Source organism: Sceloporus undulatus, chromosome 2 (genome assembly GCF_019175285.1).
Source record: "Sceloporus undulatus isolate JIND9_A2432 ecotype Alabama chromosome 2, SceUnd_v1.1, whole genome shotgun sequence".
NCBI classification, from domain to species: Eukaryota; Metazoa; Chordata; class Lepidosauria; order Squamata; family Phrynosomatidae; genus Sceloporus; species Sceloporus undulatus.
In genome coordinates, this window is record NC_056523.1 from 139,682,777 (window position 1) to 139,698,290 (window position 15,514).

The following is a 15,514-nucleotide window of genomic DNA, read 5'->3' on the forward strand; positions in this document are numbered from 1 at the left end:
TGATGTACAAGAAACATCAGTTCTTTTACCAGTATTAAACTGCAGGGCACAAGAAACCATTTCAGATGCTCAAGTCATGTCAGAATCTTTATTGGAAAAAAAAATCACAGCATCTCCATTATTATTCAAACACATTTAATAAACAAAGAGAAACAGTAGCAAAGGGCACTGACATGTGACAAACTGTACAAAACCTCCAGGTTTGCAGGCAAAACCTGAGGGTGAGGAGCCCACGGCCCAGCTGCAGAGGTCCGAGGAGCCACCCTCCCACTTTTGGGTACCCCCCTCCCCTCGGACCAATCAGTCACCCCTGAGAAAAATTGATTAAAAATGTTCAGAAACAAAGACACTTTTAAGAGAAGGTTAGCTCCAACCTTGCTGTAACGGAACAATTGGCCACTGGGAAACTGGGCCTGCTACTGGTCCCCAGGGGCTAGCTAATGACTTAAAGAAAACCTCAAGAGATGCAAATCTTTCAGATGAATACCCATCCTGCCATTTGCTTCTCTTTCCATTTACAGTCTTCCACAGGGGAAACTGATATTTTAAATTTTTTCCCCAGCTTTAACTTGGGAGAGAAAATGTTGACTGAGTCAAGGCAAATGGAAGGAAAAGCCCTGTTGCTATAAAGGCAGAGATGCAACTGATGCAAGACATGGAAGCCAGTTCTTGAGATTAACAAGGCCTGAAGATGCATCTCAAGGTGGAGAAAAGAATACCACATGTAGATGAGCTGGAATGGAAAGAATTCCACAGCTGGATTTCAAGCCCTTATTCTAGGAAAGCCAATAGCTTTCCCAATCCCTAATACTGTTTCTGTCTCCAGCTATATAGCTCACCACTCCAGGGAGGGTTTCAACACGCTTTTGAGAATATTTAATATGGGAAGGGAAGGAGAAGGCAATTGTGTTCCAGTGAAGGACTAAACCCACTGAAAACCTCTCACTAGCTGTCAGCAGCAAGTGGAGTTTATACAACAGGATTGCCCCATTTACCAGGCTGAGACATGAGTTTTCTCAGTTTAGTTCTAACTTCGCTGTTAACAGAACAGCTTCTAACCCTGCCAGTTACAGCACATTTCACACCCCAATTTTCCTAGTTTTAAACGGAGCTGTTCCCAATGGCACAATATGGGCAAAAGAAAGTATATTTTTATCCAGTCTGTTATTCTGACATCAGGCACTCCTCTAATGGGGCTTCCCCATGCATGGTGTTTTTGGTGACCAAAAATAAAGAAATGAGGTATTTGGTTTGGTTAACTAAAGCTACACAGTAAAGTCTCCTTCCAAGCAAACCTAACACTGCTACATGCCCAGTAAGGTGGGGAATGAGTTGGGTTAGGCCATGTTGGAAATGGCAGCTATTCTTGGCATTGTCAGCCTGTTTTCTTTTACCTAGTTCACACCACCACCAACTCACCCTCTCCTCTTCTCCTATACAGGAGAGATTATGAGGGCATATGTGAATGCTATAGATTGGTAGTTCTTATACTTCCTCAAAGCAGCACACACACCTGGTTATTTCGCAGTTGTGCACATACACTGACAACAGCTGAACGTACAAGATACTCAAGAGGTTTATGTACACATCACAGTGTTAGTTAAATCCAGCCAAGACATATAGTCTAACCATGCCAATAGCAACACATTAAAACAGGAAAGGTGGAGTAGGACAAGAGAGTTAGTTTAATTTAACATACTATGGAGCCAGTTAAATGATCTCAAGGTACAGTCTGTTGTTACATAGACTGAACTAGTACAAGTTATTCCAACCCTACCCCCCAAAACTTCATTGGAGGTATGCTGGCAGAATTGGTGGGGAAGCTCTGTGATATATGCACAGAAACACTGAAGAATAATGAAGGATGGAGGAACAGGGGGAAACTGGTGCCAAACTTCATTTAAGCGCCTTTGCTTTGCCCATGGTGAATGTTTTCCATTCCCACCATAACACTTTAGACATTGTCCTTCCCAGCCCTCACCCTCACTCTCACCCCTGGTGTCAATATGGAAGAAATAGAATGGGAAGCCTCATTAACCCATAGCATAAAACATGAAAAAGACACAGAGTGCAATTCCTTAATGGGAAATCCCAAGCACACCAAATGCAATAAGGGATCCTCCTCTCATCACAGGCTAATATGGGAACTTTGATTATTGCCTGGGGGTCAGATCAAAGCATTTCAGATTCTCTGAAACTTTGGTTCAATATGTGTGGGGCTTAACTCAAAGGCCCAGAAGCCAAAGATGTCTGACAAGGAACAAAGCCAAGATGTAGAAGGGAGGTATCATGCAGCAAACGCTTAAGGGATTCCACTTACCAACAACTAGGAGAGGACATTTCACTGATTAGGGATGGCACAAATTCACTGACAAGATCAGTGAGTCCCATTTGGCTAAGATTAGAATTCAAGAGAGGCACAACATTTTCACGTCCATTCAAGGCATTCCAAAGGGAAAAAAAGTTACAGAAGTTCACACATCACTTTGGACAAGAAACATCACAACAGTTTGGCAACTTTCATCACCACCCTTCCCCTCCCCACCCTCCCTCCCCAACCTGTGCGATGCCCCTTAATTATGTGGGTAAGGTGATACAATAAAGGGAGTGGGGGATGCAAGCGCAGAATCACCATGTGTAAATAAGGGACTCTGTCCCTGAATGTATTGGATAAGTTGTTAAAGCCTACCAAAATGACTAGAATACAAAAGAAAACCTGCTTCAGTGCAGGACAGCAAGAGAACATGGGGATCATTTCATGCTGTTGAAGACAAGACAAGGCAAAGCTGAACTTGGCAGGAACAAATCCTCCAGATCAAAGAACAACTTTAGAGTAACCCAAAGGACTAGATTCCAGGCTCTGGTAGTAGAAAGAGGACAGAAGTCTAATCCCTCCCCTTCTCTGACACTGAGAAAATGAGACAGTACAAACTGAATCCAAAACTTGGGGTAACCATACATTTTAAGATGCATGAAGAGTGATGACCATACCACAATATTAGAGATGCCTGTAGCTGATATTTTTAGTGTTATCAGAAGAAAGACCCTTCAGCCAAGGCCCCATGTGCACTTCATACCCCCCCCACCACAAAAATACTTTTAAGTTCCCTAACAAACAGGCATCTTAGCCAGCAATAAACCAAAAACAAAAATGGAAAAGTTTTAGAGAGGAAAAGGGAATGTCCTTGGTGTAGATGTTCATTATGAAATCCATTTTCATCAGATGAATCTAGGCTGGGATAAATTTCCTAACTTAAGCATTAAAAATGGCACTGATTTACCAAACATCTATCATTAGTTCATGCCTGGGATAAATTAAAGAGCCCAAGAATCTGGGCAGCCCTCATACAAAAGGTTCTAAAGAGCTTTCCCTACTCAAATAAAATTAAACAAAACTTTTAAAAGCCACACTATTGCCAAGACAAAAAGAAAAAGAAATAGTGGGGCAAAGGGGCTATCCGGCTGGAAGATTCTCTTCTTTCCTCTTCACTTGCCGCAACTTGGATGGGATAAGCCTTTGGTTTTTACCAGGATTGATTCTCCATTGGCAGGACAGGCTCAGCTTTGCTTTGTGTTAGTTTTATTACTGTACAAAAGCAAGGTTGGACTGCAGGAGAAATGCTCTGCCCAGCTACGTTGCCCTTTTGACATCTGGGAGTTTTAAGGTAGATGCTAGGATTACATCCGTGATCCTCGCTCCTGAAGAATCTGGGAAAAGAAAAACAGGAATACAAGTTATGCTGTTTAGAATTAACCTCTTGCAAAAGAAGGCAAAAAGTACTGGAATGAAATATGTGAACTTGAGCTTTTTCATGGCACTTACGGAATAACTTCATACTTACAGCATCAAAAGGGAATGTTAATAACCATTGGGAACTTAGATTAGCTACTATAAAGAACCCCTTATGTAGGTTATATATATACTGTATATATATTATTGTTAAATAATATATATTATTGTATATATATATACAATATATATATTGTATATATATTATTGTTAAACTCAGGCAATGATTTAGAAGGGGGGAAATGCCAACGTATCTTATGGTTGATATCTACAAGGAACATTTCTGCTGCACTTTGGCAATTGAGTCTGCAATGTCAGTTTGTCTCTGAAAACATTTTGGCTCCTTCTATTTTTTACATATGCAATATTTTAGCACCATTTCATAATAGGATAAGCATCTATTTTATGGGGTAGGTTTTTTGCAATATTTAAAAAAACAGAGCCCCTTAGACTGATTTTACAATAGAACAACAGATAGATTACCCGCATCTAAAAAAATAAATAAATAAAATAAAACTACTGCCACATTCACAACCTTTACCTGGAATTTCTCTTGAATACCCTGTCACTACTCAGATTTAAGCACCAGTATAATATTTTGTAACAGAGGATACTGCATAAATATCATCACAACTGCTTACAAAATAACTAAAACTTTATGCAAGGATTATTATATCCACATTAGAGAAGAGAGAGATGTTATTTTTCCAAATTCACAACCATTGCAATACCAAAGAGGAAAGCAGCTTTCTTGAATTTAAGGCTCCAATTCTACATATACTTGGCTACAAATAAACCTGACAAAATTCACTAGGATTAGACATCTACAGAATTTAACTGTTAAGCATTTAATACCTTCAGAAATTTTCTCAGAAATATCAAAGAAAAATATAATAGTGAAAAAAGAGAAAGGAAACTCATTCTAGAACTGTGCACTGGAAGAATGTAGTAGTCAGACAGATGACAAGCCCACATTGTCCCATTAGTGGTGCATGCATGTGGCTGCGCTGCCATTAGGGACAGTCCCGATTATCCCCAATGTTGGCGCATGCGTGCAGCTGCCTGGTCATTAAGGATGAGTCCTGTTGTCCCAAATGGCGGTGTGGCCGCGTGCAACAGAACTACAGAATCCACAGATTTTGTTATCTGCAGGGGAGTCCAGAATGGATCCCTCCAGGTACAGAGGGCCAACTGTACTGAGAAATAAAGAGTTTTGTTCTGAGATTTTGCCAGACAGCTGATTGATGCACTAAGAAATGTCAGCCATGATGCTTCTGGATTTTCTTACAGTAGGGCACTGCCGTTAATACACACTACAATGTTCTTTGTCAAAACTCAAATGATCAGGAACTACACACAAATTTCATTTTATTTTATTCCATTTCATATTTAAAAGATTAATGCAGTCCTCAAGATTCCTCACCTTTGCTTTCTCACTAGGTTCTATGACAATGCCATTGGTAGAGTTATTGAGCTCTCTGGATACAACACAGAGAAATTCTGCTTGGTCTTCATTTCCATAGTTATAGGAAGATCCAATACTGATTAGCTGATGGAAGGGTAAATAGAGAAGATGCAATGATTAAAAGCAACAGTATGTGATAAACATGGAATCATAATAAAAAATCATTTGACCCAGTATCTGGTCTTTAACAAAGGTCCAAGCTCCACCAGGGCTAGCCTGAAGAAGAAGAGCCCTCCCTCCAGTCCATCTGTCTTGGTCCAGGCCTCAGAGGGAGAGAAGAACCACTGGACCTCATCCCTTTTCCCACCACCAATCCCTTCTCCTTTTGTGTCGTGTCTTTTAGATTGTAAGCCTGAGGAAAGGGAACCATCTAATTAAAAATAATAATTGTAAGCCGCTCTGATAGCTTTTAGGGCTGAAGGGTGGGGTATAAATACCATAAATAAATAAAATAAAATAAGGTCAGTTACAAACCTATTGGGAAGCAACAAAGTACAGGTCCATAAGCAGTCAGTCTGTGCTTCTTTTTAGGTTTAAACAGTTTAAGAGCATGACCATGTTTTAGCTTGATTCCTGAAAATGCTTCAATGCATTAAAATTCACAAACAACCTGTGCAATCTTTCTCTGCCATTTTATAGTGGCTAATGGATTTTCTCTATTGTTATAGGGCTACATATACCTGCACACTGTAATCAATCTGGATACTAATCCATAACTAGCAATGATAATAGGTACTGTGTATGTTTTATTAGAAATTCCACAGTCTCTGGATTCTAAAAAGGCAATAAAGAAAACATACAATACATTTATTATGAACTTAAAAGTCCCTTTCCTGTTAACAGCAAATAAGAGGGACAGATAAGCCATGACAGATACCTAGTGAACTGTACCCTTCTTCTAGATATAGCAACAATGATTAGCATGGGATACCTGTTCAAATTTCCATCCGTCAGACATAGTGGACACCATCTGAGTGAGCTCTTCCTCTTGGCACTGCAGGACTCTGTATACATGCTTGACAGGTCCCTAAAATCCAAAGGGAATACCAATCAACAAACCAGAAATTTGAATTTTGACTTTGCTAAGTATGAACCCCTACTGAGAGGGAATGTATCTCAATAAAGTTAATGTAAAATCACAGTGTCTATTGACTTCTGAGAAAACATACCGCTAAAAGGAGTGTAAATGGTCACTTCTAGTCACCCCTGACTGTGAAAATAAAGATAATACAGAAATAATGTGAAATACAAAGAGGGGATGTAGACTGTTTCTCTGTTCAGCATTCTAAATTTGGGCAGCACCTCTAGTCACCAAAGTCCTGCACTCAGCACATATTCTAGTCTTTTCTGTTTAATATGGGTATTACCCAGAGAATCATAGAATCATAGAGTTGGAAGAGACCACTAGGGCCATCCAGTCCAACCCCCTGCCATGCAGGAAATCCAAATCAAAGCATCCCTGACAGATGGCCATCCAGCCTCTGTTTAAAGACCTCCAAGGAAGGAGACTCTATCACCCTCCGAGGGAGTGCATTCCATTGTCGAACAGCCCTTACTGTCAGGAAGTTCCTCCTAATGTTCAGGTGGAATCTCTTTTCCTGCAGCTTGCATCCATTGTTCCGGGTCTTGTTCTCTGGAGCAGCAGAAAACAAGCTTGCTCCCTCTTCAATATGACATCCCTTCAAATATTTAAACAGGGTGATCATATCACCTCTTAACCTTTTCTCCAGGCTAAACATCCCCAGCTCCCTAAGTCGTTCCTCATAGGGCATGGTTTCCAGACCCTTCACCATTTTTGTCGCCCTCCTTTGGACATGCTCCAGTTTCTCAATGTCCTTTCTGAATTGTGGCGCCCAGAACTGGACACAATATTCCAGGTGGGGCCTGACCAAAGCAGAATACAGTGGCACTATTACTTCTCTTGATCTAGACACTATACTTCTATTGATGCAGCCTAAAATAGCATTGGCCTTTTTAGCTGTCGCATCACACTGTTCACTCATGTTCAACTTGTGGTCTACTTGGACTCCTAGATCCCTTTCACACGTAGTTGCATTCAGCCAGGTGACACCCATCCTATATCTGTGCATTTTATTTTTCCGCCCTAAGTGCAATACCTTACATTTCTCTGTGTTGAATTTCATGTTGTTAGCTTTGGCCCAGCTTTCTAGTCTATTCAGGTCATTTTGAATCTTGATCCTGTCCAATGGGGTATTAGCTATTCCCCCTAATTTGGTGTCATCTGCAAATTTGATACGTATGCTCCCAATTCTGTCATCCAGGTCATTGGTAAAGATGTTGAATAGCACTGGGCCCAGGACAGAGCCCTGTGGGACCCCACTGGTCACTTTTCTCCAGGATGAAAAGGAGCCATTGTTGAGCACCCTTTGGGTTCGGCCAGTCGACCAATTACAGATCCATTTAACAGTTCCTTTGTCTAGCCCACATTTTACAAGCTTGTTTGCAAGAATGTCATGGGGAACTTTGTCAAAGGCCTTACTGAAATCAAGATATACTATATCCACAGCATTCCCTTCATCTACCAAGCTGGTAATTTTATCAAAGAAAGAGATTAGATTTGTCTGGTATGACTTGTTTCTCTGAAACCCATGTTGACTTTTTGTGATTATGGCATTGCCTTCTAGATGTTCACAGACTCTCTGTTTAATTATCTGCTCCAGAATCTTTCCTAGTACTGATGTCAGACTAACTGGATGATAATTGTTGGGATCCTCTTTTTTCCCCTTTTTGAAGATGGGGACAACGTTTGCCCTCCTCCAGTCGGCTGGGATCTCTCCTGTTTTCCAGGAGTTTTCAAAGATTATTGCCAATGGCTCCGATATTACATTTGCCAGTTCTTTTAATACCCTTGGATGGAGTTCATCTGGTCCCGGAGACTTAAATTCATTTAGATTAATAAGGTATTCCTCTACTATCTCTTTACTTATTCTGAGCTGAAATTCCTCTATTCTGTCCTCTGCTCCATTATCCTCAGGTTGAGCACCCTTTGCCTTTTCTGAGAAGACTGAGGCAAAGAAGGTGTTTAGTAATTCTGCCTTTTCTCTGTCTTCTGTTAGCATTTTGCCATCTTCTCCACGTAGTGGCCCTACCGTTTCCTTCTTCTTCCTTTTGCTGCGGACATATCCAAAAAAGCCCTTTTTATTGTTCTTAACCTCTCTAGCAAGCCGGAGTTCATTCTGCGCTTTAGCTTTTCTGACTTTATCCCTACACATGCCTGCTATTTCTTTGAATTCCTTTTTTGTGATTTTCCCCTTTTTCCATTTCTTATACATGTTCCGTTTCAAACTTAGCTCGGTTGAAAGTTCCTTAGTCATCCATCCTGGTTTCTTGAGACACCTCCCGTTTTTCTTTCTCACTGGAACTGTTTGAAATTTTGCCTTCAGTATCTCCCTTTTGAGAAAGTCCCATCCGTCCTGAACTCCTTTATCTTTTAGTATTTCTGACCATGGAATTGCCCTCAATACTTCTCTAAGTTTACTGAAATCCGCTCTCCTAAAGTCTAGGATGCGTGTCTGACTATGCCTGGCTTCTCCTTTCCACTGTATTACAAACTCCAGGAGAACATGGTCACTTCCACCTAAGGATCCCACCACTTGCACCCCATTAACCAAGTCATCCTTGTTGGTTAGGATCAGATCTAAAATAGCTGACCCCCTTGTTGCCTCTTCCACCTTTTGGACCATGAAATTGTCTTCCAGGCAAGTGAGGAATTTGCTAGGCCTTGAGGATTTTGCTGAGTTTGACTTCCAACAAATATCAGGATAGTTGAAGTCGCCCATCACTACTACATCTCTCTTTTCTGACTGTGTGGTCATCTGTTCTAGAAAGATATCATCCAATTCCTCAGTCTGACTTGGGGGTCTGTAGTAGACTCCCACCGTAACATCCTTGTTGTTTCCCTCCCCTTTGATTCTTATCCAGATGCTCTCCACCTGGTTTCCATGATTGATGTCCTGGATCTCTTCACTGGTGTAAATATCTCTGACATATAGTGCTATTTCTCCTCCTTTCTTGTTTGGCCTATTTCTTTTTAAAAGGTTATACCCCTCTATTTCCACATTCCAATCATGAGACTCATCCCACCAGGTTTCAGTGATGCCTATTATATCATATTTGCTTTGTTGTACTAGGAGTTCGAGTTCATCTTGCTTATTTCCCATGCTCTGTGCATTAGTGTAGAGACATTGCAGACCATGGTTCCCTTTTACTTGCTGCCTGTGCAAGTTTTTTTGCCTCCCACTGTTGGGTCCTTGCACTTTTTTTCTTGTTTCCTCTATGTCAGTTTGACTATTTTCGCCATCCCTTTCGCCTTCCTTAATACTGTCTCCCTTCCCCTCGGAACTCAGTTTAAAGCCCTCCTGATCAAGTTCTTGAGACTGTTGGCAAAAACAGAAAGTGAACGATACTCAGATTCTGTTGAAATAACACGGACAAGCTTTCTGGAAAACAAGCAGCAACATGTTTTGAAACATGTGCATGTTGCACCTATCAACCTCAACATCACAATTTTCCTTCACTTTGAAAGAAAATGGAAAAGTAATTAACTCTGCCCTCATACAAAAACATAATTTGTTCTAGGATTATTGTTGTTATTTTACTTTGTAGCAAAATCTGGTATTTATATATACTATATAATTATAAATGTCTAAACACAGAAGAGGGTCCACAGATCTACTTGTTTGCTGCAAATGCTCCTCTCAAAAGCAAATACCCTGCTGCATGCCCAACACAAAAACCTTCTCTCTTGAATCATCCATGAACTAATTTGGCCACAGCAGTTCATGCAATGGGTACATCACATCTGGATTATGGCAAAGCACTCTATGTGGGCCTACTCAGTTCAGAAGTTAAAAAAATTGCCAGCAACACCCAAGAGCCATAAAACACTAGATGAAGAGAAACTGCACAGATTGCCAAAATTCAAGTGCTAGATGTACAGAAAGAGCATTCCTCTATGTATATACTTGCCCAGCATTGCATTTTGTGGAATGGCCTCTCCATTGACTTCTACTTGGGAGAAGAAAGCAATGAATGGCTTCTTTTAAACAAGAACCACTACCATCACTACAATGTTGCACTCTATTTTTCTCTGTGCTACTGTAATTACAGGAGAGAAAACACCTCTCCCTTCTTCCACACTGCAATTAAGGGCCTGAGCATACGTATCCTGCCCCTAGTTCTGACCTGGGTCAGTCCCTTGGCTGGTGTGAATATGGGCAAATATTTACATGCCTGTCTGGCACTACATCATGGAGCTGCTATCTCCATGTGCCCCTTACCTGCAGCTACTACTGTGTCTTGTCAGAAGGTCCCCACACTGGCCTGTAAGGGCAGAAACAGGGCACTTGGCTACCCTGTGGCCAGGCTACCCTGTGGCCAGGCGTCCCTATCCTATCTGAGAAGACACAGTGGCAGAGCCGGGGGAAATGTGGTGTCCTTGCTGTTGTTCACGAGTTTCCATGAAATTCTACAGCAAGAATGGGTCTTTTTGACATGCGCTAAGCCCCCCTTGGGACATCAGGCCAGGACACCCAATTAGCACCCAGACTGGCTGAACCCAGCCTGGGGCCATTAATCTGTGTCATCCGTACAGGACAATGCAAGGCCGGGGAAGCACAGGCCTTTTGGACCATGCATACAGACCCTTAGAGAACTCAATGAAAGGGAGGTATTGGTAGCAATAATTAATAATGACTGGCCAAGCCAATATTTGTGAACCCAGGTTGTGGCCATAAATTTCCCTCTTCTGTTTTCCTACTTGAGAAGTTCTGCTTTCATTGTCCCGTATTCGTTCCTTCACCAGTCGCACTAGAGATGCAATGTTGTAAAACTCAGCTTCTTCCAGCACTCCTAGAAATGGGAATAGAACACAGAGTTGGCTTATTGTTGGTAACCCTTAAAAAGGGTGGGGGGGACCCCACACTATCCCCAACCCACCCACAAAGCTGTCATACTTCAGAATTGCTATAATATGACTGGAAATGTGAAGGTCTAGAAAAGAAAACCTGGAACATTAAGGGAAAAAAAGGTTTTCTTTTCATTTTCCAAAAAAATGATTTCCTCCCCAAAAATGGGTAAAAAAATAAGAAAGGAAAATGGGATTTTGAAATGATCTATTTAAGATTAAAATATGTAAGACAGGTGTTCATGTATTTATTCCCTCCCAAATTATTTTTAAAAACTAAATAAAAGAGAGACTTTAAAGTAAGACAACATACAGTACAGTATCTGATTATTGCAATTCCTGGTCTCGGTATTCTATTTTGCATTCTCTTTATGTGAATGAACACTTTATATCTGCTTGACGCTATAGAAGACTAGAGGAAATGAAATGATTTTCTCAATTTTGCTAATGCTGATGATTTCTTTGTTATTTTTTCTGCCTGCTCCTAATACCACTGGGGTTTGGTTCCAGGATACTCCATAGGTACCAAAATCCATAGATAAAGTCCCATTAAATATAATGAATAATAGAATGGTGTTCCTGATATAAAATGACAAAATAAAGGTTTGCTTTTTGGGATTTATACATTTTTGAATATTTTCTAGTTGTGGATGCTTGAATCCATGGATAAAGAATCTGTGGATACAGTGGGCTGATACTACTGTGGCAAAACCAAAGGAATTCCATACAGTTCAAGCCCTAAAAGCAAAATTTGTTACAAAAAATATTTTTTAAGAAAGGAATTCCATTTACTATTACTAACTGAACTGTATTTCTGATATACCAAGCATGATAGTTTTATGCCAAATGAAGTTGAATAATTATATCATATTATGTATATATTTTATGTCCCTAAAATAATAAAGTGGTTGCCAATCTGTAAAAGATTTTTTCCCCAAATGTTCTGAAAAACTCCCAGTTCTTTGCCCTCAAAGGGAAAATTTCCCATTTACATCTTTACATCTCTAAATATGGCAATAAACGCAGGCTTACATTTTAATGTAGTAAGCCATCAACATATCCAGATGTGCCATGCAATCTATACAGACACACACACACAATTTATGGAAACACTTTTCTCATGAATAAAGAACTGTGTGTACATGTCCCCCTATCCCATGAAAAGGAAGAATAATAACTTGAGGTTTCAGGACAGCTGAATTATATTGTCTTTTGCAAGACCGGAGACACATTTTTCCCTACAGATATTCAAATTGGTTAAGTATACAAACAGTGCTGTTTTATATATGTATGTTTACTATAATCTCATTTATAAGTTTTATTTCCTATGTAGGGTAATATGAGGCATGTATGCACTGGCAACCTCTTTCTTGGCCAAAGTGCTCTAGCCTAAGCTAGATAAAAAATAAAACAAAATCCTGAGACTGTCTCATTTACATATGTTTCCACTGAATATTTCCAATGTCCTTTGCTTCTTTTCTTTCATGCAGAATTAGTGGACTGGAAGGAGGCCAAAATGCATTAATGATATATCTAACTATTCACGGATACATATCGCTTTGTAATTTTGCCAAACTCATACAAAACACTTCAATCTTATTTTCTTACCTTCTTCTGCCAATTCCTTGTTTATTATGAGTTTTCCATGCCGGAGGTAGTTCAGGATTGGGCCAAAATATGTGGGATCCCTATCAATGAGATACGCCCCTGTTTCATCCTGTTAGAAATAGACCAGTGTCAGAATCTGATGCTGAAAAGAACAAGTCAGTGGAATGAAAATACGGTGCTGAGGGTGTTAGTGTTATAAAAATGGGAATTTGGTTCTCCACAAACAAAACCAAACATTAATCTCAATAAAATAACTGAACCAATTGAATCTATCCTGAATTATCCATTAGAGACAGATATCAGACTTAAAATGTTATTGTTTTAGTGTGCAGTCTAAGGGCAGAGGTGATGGTGAGAGGGAAGAAAAAAGTGCTTGCAGATTCCAAAGTCCTGCATCACCAGGTGGCAGGAAGCCTGTTTTTCTGGTATTTTAAAAGATAGCATCATGATGCAATTTAAAAGGTAGGCCTCCACCCAACAGTAGCATTACACCCAATTATATAATCATATTTATTTTCTAAATACACTGTTTTTAAGTCCACAATAGCCGTAGCAGCCTCATAAAATCCATCCATTTTACCAAATTTTAACTAGTTGTGAATAGCAATAAAAATGAAGGAACAGGGAACTATGACTACTCCCATTCCCCTCTGTTGGGCTTTTAAAAATAGTTTTGTCAGCTGAAATTATAGATCTCTTATGTGTCATGGAACTATGATGCTAAACAGTATGGAGCTGCATGCAGAATTAAGGCTGACACCACTTTAACTGCCATGGTTCAATGCTATTGAATTCTGGGATTTGTAGTTTTGTGAGATATCCTATATCTTTGGGGGGGGGGGTTCTGTTCCAAACACACACACACACAGTGGATGCCCAAAACTGCAAGACCTTGACTCCCATTCTTCTTAATGGCAGCCATCCATGGATGCTCCAGTCCATGGATGGCAAGCATGTGGATAAAAAGGACCAACTGTATTCAGCCTTCTCTGTCAGAGAGCTCTGGTGCGACAACAAATTTCAGGGCTCCATAGCATGGAGCCATGACAAATGAAAGTGGTGTCAAACTACATAAGTTTTGTAGTGTGGCAGCAATCTGAAACACACCAGTATTACTAAAAATACTTCAAAATGTGAAGTTGAAGGCTTTCACTGCCAGCATCCATAGTTTTTTGTGGGTTTTTAGTGCTATGAGGCTGTGATCTAGAAGAGTTTATTCCTGCCGTTTTGTCTGCATCTGTGGCTGGCATCTACAGAGAATGCTGGCATAGAAGAGAGCTGGATACATACGTACATACGCACACGTACAACGTGACCCTTGGCTGAGAGGAAGTGATTTGCATGTTAATCTGTTTGTTGGTCTGTTGAATGGCAAGGCCTCAGGGTGTCTATTTCATGAGCAATCCACTGTCTGCTGGGAAGCCCCCTTCTCCCTGGGTGGTTTTCATCTGCAGGGACTGGGTCTTGATTTGGGAGTTTTTCAGGACTGCTAGCCAAATTATGCTTACTTTCAGGGTTTCTTTTGTTCACTATGTTTCTTTGTTTACTTTAAGAATTTCTATATAATCCTTCAAAAGTACACTAACAACGTGGTGTTATCCTTTCCCTTTGCTACTGTCTTAGACATAGATATAACAAATAGTCCCCAAGGATGTAGTTCTATACCCTTCTAGTTGGAGTAAGTCCAACTAGACTCAACGAGACTTACTACTGAGTGGGTGCGTATAGGACCAGGCTACACAGAAACTACGATGTAGGAACACTGATAAAATATCCCCCCTCAAGATTAAAACTATATATGCCTGCCTTGAATTGAGCAGCATTTTAAAGCAGCTGAGGTTCAAATTAAAAACCACGCTCTATGAAACCAAGGTCCCAAACACACTGCAGGAATGATCCACTTTGAGGCCATTTTCACTGCCCTGGCTCAGCGCTAGGGAATCCTGGGAACTGTAGTGTTTGTGAGACGTTGAGCCTTCTCTCTCTCTGTCTCAGGTGCCACACTGAACTACAGTTCCCAGGATTCCCTAGCACTGAGCCAGGGCAGTCAGAGAGGGCTCAAACTGGGTTATTTCTGCAGTGTGTGTGTTGGACGTGTGTGAGTGAAGCAAGGCCCTTCGCGGGACAACCACAGCCATCCTGCTGCCGCTGACCTTGTCTGAGCCCAGTTCGGGGCCCTCCTGGCAGCAGAGGCGGCAGAGGAAGGACTTGGGTTCGCGGCACAGCGTCTGGCGGGTGCTGACGAAGTACGTGCCGCCCACGTTCAGCCGGACCCACTTGGAGCCCCCTCCGACTCCTCCTGCTGCTGCTGCTGCCGCCGCCGCGGGGCCTGCCTTGCCGTCGGTCTCCGGGGTCTCGGGGCCCCGCGTGACCGGGAAGGCCGGGCGGGGGCTGGGAGGGGGCCCCGGGAGCGGGCTGGGAGTGCGGCCTCGCCCCGGCCCCTCCCCGGCGGACAGCTCCGCCATCCTCGGCTCCTTCTGCGGCTCCTTCCCCTTCTCCTCCTTCCTCCTCCTCGGTCGGGCGGCGCTCAGTCTCTCAGGAAGCGAAGGTGTTCCCGGTGGGGCTCGGCCGCCATCACCCTGGCCGCCGCCGCTTCTGCTGACAGGGAGTCGGACTTCCGGGATCGGGGAGCACTTCCGGGTCATCAACGGACCGCCTCTGCGCGCGCGCTATACATTGGACGAGACCCAGAAGTGATTATGATGAGCACGACGAGACGCCCGGA

General features: G+C 41.7%; 1 protein-coding gene across 1 annotated transcript; it reads right to left on the reverse strand.

The window, feature by feature from the left end:
* Nucleotides 1–74: 74 nt before the first annotated feature.
* Nucleotides 75–15,449, reverse strand: KCTD2 (potassium channel tetramerization domain containing 2). The gene is made up of 6 exons (XM_042450929.1): nt 14,943–15,449; nt 12,790–12,898; nt 11,035–11,126; nt 6,187–6,282; nt 5,214–5,339; nt 75–3,708 (listed from the first exon to the last, which is right to left on the reverse strand). The coding sequence occupies exons 1-6, from the start codon at nt 15,432–15,434 to the stop codon at nt 3,679–3,681; spliced, it is 945 nt and encodes a 314-aa protein (XP_042306863.1). The 5' UTR covers nt 15,435–15,449; the 3' UTR covers nt 75–3,678.
* Between the last annotated feature and the right edge of the window lie 65 nt (nt 15,450–15,514).

Coding starts and splice junctions, on each gene's coding strand:
- KCTD2 (XM_042450929.1), bottom strand. CDS start 15,434: ATGACCCGGAAGTGCTCCCCGATCCCGGAAGTCCGACTCCCTGTCAGC. Junction 5,340..6,186: donor ACGGATGGAAATTTGAACAG/GTATCCCATGCT, acceptor CCCTTCCATCAG/CTAATCAGTATTGGATCTTC. Junction 3,709..5,213: donor AACCTAGTGAGAAAGCAAAG/GTGAGGAATCTT, acceptor TTCTTTTCCCAG/ATTCTTCAGGAGCGAGGATC.